The 7,500-nt window shown below is 34.2% G+C and overlaps 1 protein-coding gene across 4 annotated transcripts in view; it reads left to right on the top strand.

Moving 5' to 3' along the window:
• Positions 1–5,795, top strand: part of LOC122255022 (kinesin heavy chain) — a 16,472-nt gene extending 10,677 nt beyond the window's left edge. For 2 of the 4 annotated variants that reach the window (XM_043018951.2, XM_043018949.2), the window contains exons 14-18: positions 222–377; positions 693–881; positions 1,204–1,339; positions 2,656–2,784; positions 3,117–5,795. In XM_043018951.2, the coding sequence (XP_042874885.1) occupies positions 222–377; positions 693–881; positions 1,204–1,339; positions 2,656–2,784; positions 3,117–3,130 (624 nt within the window). In that variant the 3' untranslated portion in view covers positions 3,131–5,795. Of the gene's footprint in view, positions 1–221; positions 378–692; positions 882–1,203; positions 1,340–2,655; positions 2,789–3,116 lie in introns of all 4 variants that reach the window. The other 2 variants (XM_086536133.1, XM_043018950.2) reach the window with 1 other exon arrangement.
• Positions 5,796–7,500: the final 1,705 nt, after the last annotated feature.

The raw sequence follows: 7,500 nt of genomic DNA, 5'->3' as shown, positions 1-7,500 counted from the left end.
TGTTAAGTGTTGAGTTACAAAAAAATAATAACTTGTAAGTCATATGTTTGAATAACTGATTTTTTTTTTTTACCTTATGAAAGAAGTTCATTGAGATTTTTAAAATTTTTGCTAAGTAATACCTTTAAATTATTTTCAAGATTGCTGTGTATATGCATAACATCTTGTAATGTCCTTTTTAAAAGTTGCAATAGTATATTTATCAATGGTATCATGTACAGACGGAGAAGTTGAATGAATTGACAACCATTCACGAGCGCAAAGAGCAAGCACGCCAGGACCTCAAAGGACTGGAAGAAACTGTGGCCAAGGAGTTGCAGACATTGCACAATTTGCGCAAACTCTTCGTGCAAGACTTGCAGACCAGGGTGAAAAAAGTGAGTTGATTGTTCTTACAGATTTTGTACAAAATGAAAATAAGTATCACTGTATATACTTTTTTTTTTTCTTAATTTCATATAGTAATATGAATTCAAGTTATTGAGCTGTCATGGTTTGCAATGAGATATTTACTATAGCAGAATAACCATTTTGATATCATTATTAATTTTTTCACTAAAGAATGATTAAAAGTTGTCTGTGATCTTGGCTTAAAAGAAAGTAAACTTGTAGAAATATTGGTAATGTTTAGTAGCAGTTTTTCTGTACTATTCAAGTGATGAAAACTTCTAAGGAAAATCTTGTTCTTCCAGTCTGCATCTGGGGAAGAGACAGATGAATCAGGTGGATCACTTGCCCAAAAGCAGAAGATTCAGTTCCTGGAGAATAATCTAGATCAACTTACCAAAGTGCACAAACAGTTGGTCAGAGATAATGCTGACCTGCGTTGTGAACTTCCCAAGCTTGAAAAGAGATTGAGAGCCACAATGGAGCGAGTTAAGGTAAATTTATCACTAACAAATAGTATGTGGACACAAGGTAGAGAGAACATTTTTGATAATGGATTATATATGAGTCATTTTGTTGTATCTTTATTATATCTTTATTGTAGTCTTCTATGACCTTATTTCATTAATTAAAAAACAAATTGTGTCCAAGAATATTGTTACATATTAGAAGAAATAATCTGGGGTTCAGTTGCTTCAGTTACTATTAGGTGACTTGCAAAAGGCAAAACATTCACTGTTGTACAAGAAATACACACAGGAAGCATGGAGACTAAGGTATCAGCAGTCATATTTACTAATATTTAAAATGTTTCAGGCACTTGAAACTGCCCTGAAGGAGGCCAAGGAAGGAGCCATGAAGGACCGCAAGAGATATCAACAAGAAGTTGATAGAATTAAGGAAGCTGTCAGGCAGAAGAATCTAGCACGCAGAGGCAATGCAGCTCAAATAGGTGAGCATGAAATAATATTTTAGTTGTCTTCTTGATTGATAATTCATAAATCAGTCATGATCTTAACCCATTCCCGACGGGGGATTTCTAGCCTAGAATGTCCAAATGCCGGGGCGTTCGAATTATTAGGCCTAAATCAATTGAATAGCTGGCACAATACTGTGCCGCCCGGCAACTGGGCTTTTGAATGCGCGGTACACATGCTGTACCACCCGTCCTGTGTGGGTTAAGTTTCACAGTCAATGATTTAACCCATTCGCGCCGGTTGACGTGCTGACACGTGGTCGAAAAAAGCCCCGGACCCGGGTGACGTCCTGGCACGTGCTACATTTTCGGCCCGCGCGCCGGGAGGCCAGTAGCGACGTGCTGAAACGTCCGCATTAGAATGATAGATTATTCTTAGTACAATTCGATTTTCATACTTGATTTGTCTTAGCTACTTTAGTTTATCCTTCTAAATAGTAGAAAATGGGATATAACGTAATATGAATGACGTCTCAGGTACATACGTAATCTTGATTACGGCATGGTGATTTCTGTTTCTGATTTGTTGAATATGATGATCTGAGTCGAAAGGCTATCGTAAAATCAATTGTAATTGGCCGAGGAATAAAAAAAAAAAAAAAAAAAAAAAAATGTATAACATCTTTTTGTTGCCCCACTAAAAGAAAATGACACTTGAAAAAACATTGCTGTTACTTGCATTCACTTGTATGCACATGTATGGTTGTTCATATTCTCTTTCTTTTCGTTTAGGAAGAAAAAAAAAATTGAAAAAAAAAACTATGTTTGTTACCTCACTAGAAGAATGCTTCCACTTCCCATTGGTATTACAACATAGGAGTAAAGAATATGGAAAAAGTTCAATAGAATAACACTAAAAAAACAGTGCTATAACATCTTTTTCGACTGATATACATCCTCTGAACATAGCACTACTTTCTACACATGATTACACTTTAGACGCAATCACGCAAACCATAAGGATAGGGTGGGTGAAAAACGCTCTGCGAGCGTCAGAGCGACCGCGCGCAGCGGGAAAACACCCCGGCACGAACGGTTGCGCGCTTGAAATCTTCCCGGCGTTATCGGGAGTAGGCGAAATTCCGCCCCGGCGTGAATGGGTTAAAAGAGCAGTAAGGATGATGGATTTGCCATGCTCAAAATGGTTTTACAATTTACTCTTGATATTAGTAAAGTCTAATTTCAAACAATGTTTGAAATAAACAAAAGGACAATTATTTTGTTTTGTCTAGTTATCCTTCCCACTCTTTTTGTTTTTTTGTTCATTGAGCTAATACCCTTTTTGTCCACAGCCAAACCTATTCGTGCTGGCCATGCCCCTCAAGTGAACCATGCTAGCACTCCTGTGATTCGTGGTGGCATGCAGCCCTACCAGCCCCCAGCTGTCCAGAAGAGGGCCATGACCAGTAGTGCACACATGGGTAGGTAAGAAGTGTATCGAAGTAGGCATTTTCCTTATTTTTTATTCAATTAGTGGTAAAGCTTATTGCATCTTTGTTAGCTATTGTTTTCTTTGAGAAATATGCTATGGTAAAATCATTAAAGTTTTTGTGATACATTTTTTTGTTTTTCAGTTATTTGAATGTGAGAATTGTGCAATTAGTTGATATTTTTTAATCTAGACTTTTTTTTAGGCTTGATTATTTCATTTGTGTCCTGTATAATTTTATGGTAATGTCTGATATATCTGGAATATGTTGAAAATCTTGAAAAGGTATTTTCATTTACCTAAGTCTAAACTTTTCCTTTTCAGATAACTCCAATTAAATTCGAGCCAGTCTTCAAGTTCCTTCAATGGAAATGATCCCCAAGTTATGTTAAGCTACTGCTGAGTCCTCTCTTGATCTATTCTTTTACCAAACTCAATCTAAAACCACTCATTCTAGTGCACCCTCCATTGATCTAGCTAGGAAAACTGCTTAGGGAGAAGTTAATGAGTTCATGTTTATAGCCTTGGATTATTAATTATGTTGAATGTCTTTTTGCAGATGTATTTTTCCATGGCATTAAGCTTTTGTAACTCTCATGGAAGAGGAAGCAATATGAAGAAGTGTACTCCACATCAGAGTACAGTTTGTTTTGTCTTTGCCTTGTATGTAATAAGTTAATTGGCATTCTTATTATGTTTCATTACTTGACAATTGTTTGAAAAATTCTATTTTTTTTATCAGAAGTACAAAGCAAGGCTTAAGATTGGTGAATCATTACCATCTCCCAAAATCCCTCAATTTCTGCCTATTTGATTGTATTCTAAGAGTCAAAAAAAAAGCTTCTAGGCAAAGTAGTAGAGCACAAAGTGAGGGACACAGCTGATTGGTTGTTGATGAAGAATGTTGTACAGGCTTCCTCTGGAGTTGAAAAAAAAGGAAAACCCATTAACAAAAAGAAGGTTCAGGTGTTGAAGCTTGCTGTAGCAAAACAGGGAAGAGAAATACCTAAACAGATTAAAGAGTTTTTCCAGGTATTATAATAATAGGTATTTGTAACAACAGCAGTGTTGCTGGTTATATATTTGTGTATGTTAATGGAACATCAGAGAATAAAAGCTTTAAGAGGGTTGGGCATGGCTGTCATACTTCAAATTTGCTTTAAACTACAATTGTGCAATGTCTCCTCATTTTATATTATTGAGATATACTGTAATAAAATCCTGAACATATGTTTGTACTATACTGTAAAGTCTCATTTCAAATCATTTACTTAAATGTTTTGGGAGAGTAATACAACAAAAGAGCAAACTGTATTGATATCAGTATTTATGAAGCTTTGGCAGCTCTTCAGTGAAAAAAGTTACTTAGTATTGGCACTGGTTCAATTGTATAATTTGTATCTTCATTGGTGTAATGGGACCTTTTATTTTTATCATTGATTTATAAGAAATTTTAATGTGATTTTGCTGCTGAGTTATCATAATAGCTGAATAGATTCCACTGAAAATTTTTATTTACTGGTTTAGTAATTGTTCAGTATGTTTCTTTATTTCATTTCTTTTCTTTCAAACCAACATAGGTTTTAATTCTGTGGGATTCTGATACTTTGGACCTTGAGATAGACAGATAAGATGAATGTAGCAGGTGAAACTTTTTTTAGTTTTAGTTTTTATTTGCGCTGATAGACTAGAAATTAGTGATTATTTGAGGCATTTACTTTTGATATGACGCTGTTGCCTAATGCATTTGGGAAATGATACTGTTTTCAATCCCACGAGATTAGATGGGCAATACCATCAGTACATAAACTTCATATAGGCTATGTATTATTCAGAGAGAATGTTTTGTCTAGATGGTTTATTGATAAAAGCTTATATGAATTCTCTGAATAAAGATTATGACTATATAGTTGCTTATTTGAAATACAATAGTCTCAAGTCACCATTTGTTACGTCCCTCACCTGTAGTCCAGCATTCACTTCTTCGGTTAGGTTGAGTGATCTCTCAGCTTTAATATGGAATATGAGAGGTTCTACAGTGCCCTTATCACTTTTTGTATTAGATGTAAAGTTAGTCAGTGGAAGTTTTTCATTATCTGATTTAAGTCCATTCCTGGTGGAGAATGTTTTATTATTTAATTTGGCTAATTTATTTATTCTTATTTTACTTGTGTAGTATGAGAGCAGCTACATTTAGTTGATCCTACTATTGATATACTATTTATCCTTGACAAGAGTTAAAGCACTCCAAGGTTATAAATCAGGTTGGCACATCACAACTCTCTGCTCATCTATTAACACTCTACCTTGCTCCCAATAAAGAAACTGTCCTTACCTCACATATCAAAACTTACCCTTTAGTGTGTATTGTACCCATCATAAGCTGTATACATACATTGTGCCATGTTGGTCCCGTATGATTACATCATTACAACTCTGCTTATACAGAGGTATTAATGTAGGGTAAACAATACCAATTTAGTGGGAAGATTTCTTCCTACTCTGCTGTATTCTTTTACTTAAGAATATTGTTAGAGTGTCTTTGTCTACTTTTAAACACAACTTCCAGATACTTATGAAATCGCATACATTTACTTGTAAACTTTTGTAATTGTTACCATGACTATCTTGGTATGCCAAATTGAAAGCCATAAATCATTACTATTTCAATGATAGGGGCTTGCAAGGTTGACTGTGAGTAAATAGGTGACATTGTGTGGAGATGCACGAGCTTCAAGCTGCCTGAAACCAAGGAAAGTTGGTGCCACCACATAATCATTGACTCTGGAATAATCTATATTTTAGCTTATTTCTCTAGCTGCTAGAAACCTCAATTCATGAATTTGGATCTGTATCTGAAAACTTTCAGGTCAGTGGGAACATGTGGAGGAAAGAAGGCAATGCCCAGAATATGCAAGATTCGTAAATTATTGCACTAAATTTGCTGCCTCAGCTTTATATGCTTGTACTATGAAAAGGTACCACAGTAAAATCACTAATAAATGTGCCTTGTTTCATTTATACTTGATGGATGTAGTAGAGATGGATTGCTAAGTAGAATGATAAGCATGATATACTCAAGATTCTAGGATACTGCACACCACAGATGACATATCAGGATATTTAGTAGGATTGTCAGTTACAATTAAAAAATCAGTTGACATGTGAATCTCCTTAACCTATTGATTCTCTACCAAATTTTGATGTGAAAGTTGTTAGCAATTACCTTGTTAACATTACCCTATTTTTATACATAAACTGTTCTAAGAATCTAGGAACAATTTATTTTAAAAGTTAGACTGAAAACGACGACTTGCAAAACTGTCGACCCTAAACTTCCAAGTGCAAGCTTAAGAAAAGAATGAAGGGAATGCAGAAATTGCAGTTAACCATTATAGCCAAATAAAAAAAGGTAAAGGGGATTGAATAGGGTTCATAAAGACTGTTCAAGTGTATGGGTAAGAATCATTGTAAATGAAAACCTATACTACCAAGTCCAAGCAATGAAATGCAAAAGTAGCTTCCTTGTTTTTATACAATATAGAAAAATAAGCTGCTGTTATCAAAGGCAGCTCCACGAGGAATCTTGAAGTAATTTAAAATGATTGCCTTTGATTTGTGTTGCTGAGTGACCATTATAACCAATCGACAAGGACCCCCCCCCCCCAAGGAATTATCAGAATGGTCGTAGAATAGATTTTAGGGCGTAAAATCTATCCTAAATTTTGTTATAAAATCTTAACTCGCAGCACGGTTATATATCCTTCACATCACACTTCCCTCCATAACCGTATTAGCACTATCGTTTAGATGTCTCCATTTTTTTTTTGTTTGATTTTTTTCTATCTTACATATTCTCACACCTCACTAAGGGTGAAAAAAATAACCTCTGTCGGTAATTTTACAAATGATTTTGAACCATTTCTACACAGGGAAATATATATCTTTTATCTAAAAAAACGAACAGTGTAAATGATGTTCTACGTAGGATTTGTTGTATAGAATTTATAAAAGAAGAGATTCAGCATAACAAGGCTATTTAAGAAATCTAAGTTATGAGAACAGTAATGTTGGTAATGATAGCAGTAGCGCTAAAGCATTATAATTGATATAATACCATTGTACTGCAAACATTATCAAAACAGCAGATATGAAAATGACGGTAGTAAGAATTACCCTGGCAATGAACTTGATAGTAACAGACGATGCACTGATAATTCTTATAGTTTCTATGTATTAATCAATAACGGTGACGATAATGATTATAGTATGTATAAAGATACAAAAATTATTAGAAATGAAATTATAGTAATAGTTAAATTACCACAACTGAAATTGCTACCGATAATGATAACGATAAAAAACTAATACTGATGACAGATTTAACAAAGACAGACTACAATAAGAACACCATTATAATGACTAATTATATAGTGATGATAAACAATATCAATAAGCATTACAGAATTTATCTAGTACCAATAATATATAGGCCTATTGTTATCAATACAGATAATAATAGTAATGATAGTGATATGAAAATATAGTGAAATATATACCAAGACTAATGGTGAAAATTTGAATGTTGGTATCATCATTGTTTCTAATGATAATGATAACTATGATAACATTAAGACTAACTACAATAAGGAAATAACAACAGTGATTGATGTAGGTGATAATAACAACAACAACATGATGGTAATAG

This window comes from Penaeus japonicus, unplaced genomic scaffold, assembly GCF_977035675.1.
Source record: "Penaeus japonicus unplaced genomic scaffold, GWHDUDI00000001_assembly GWHDUDI00000004, whole genome shotgun sequence".
NCBI classification, from domain to species: Eukaryota; Metazoa; Arthropoda; class Malacostraca; order Decapoda; family Penaeidae; genus Penaeus; species Penaeus japonicus.
This window is presented reverse-complemented; position numbering and strand designations above follow the sequence as displayed.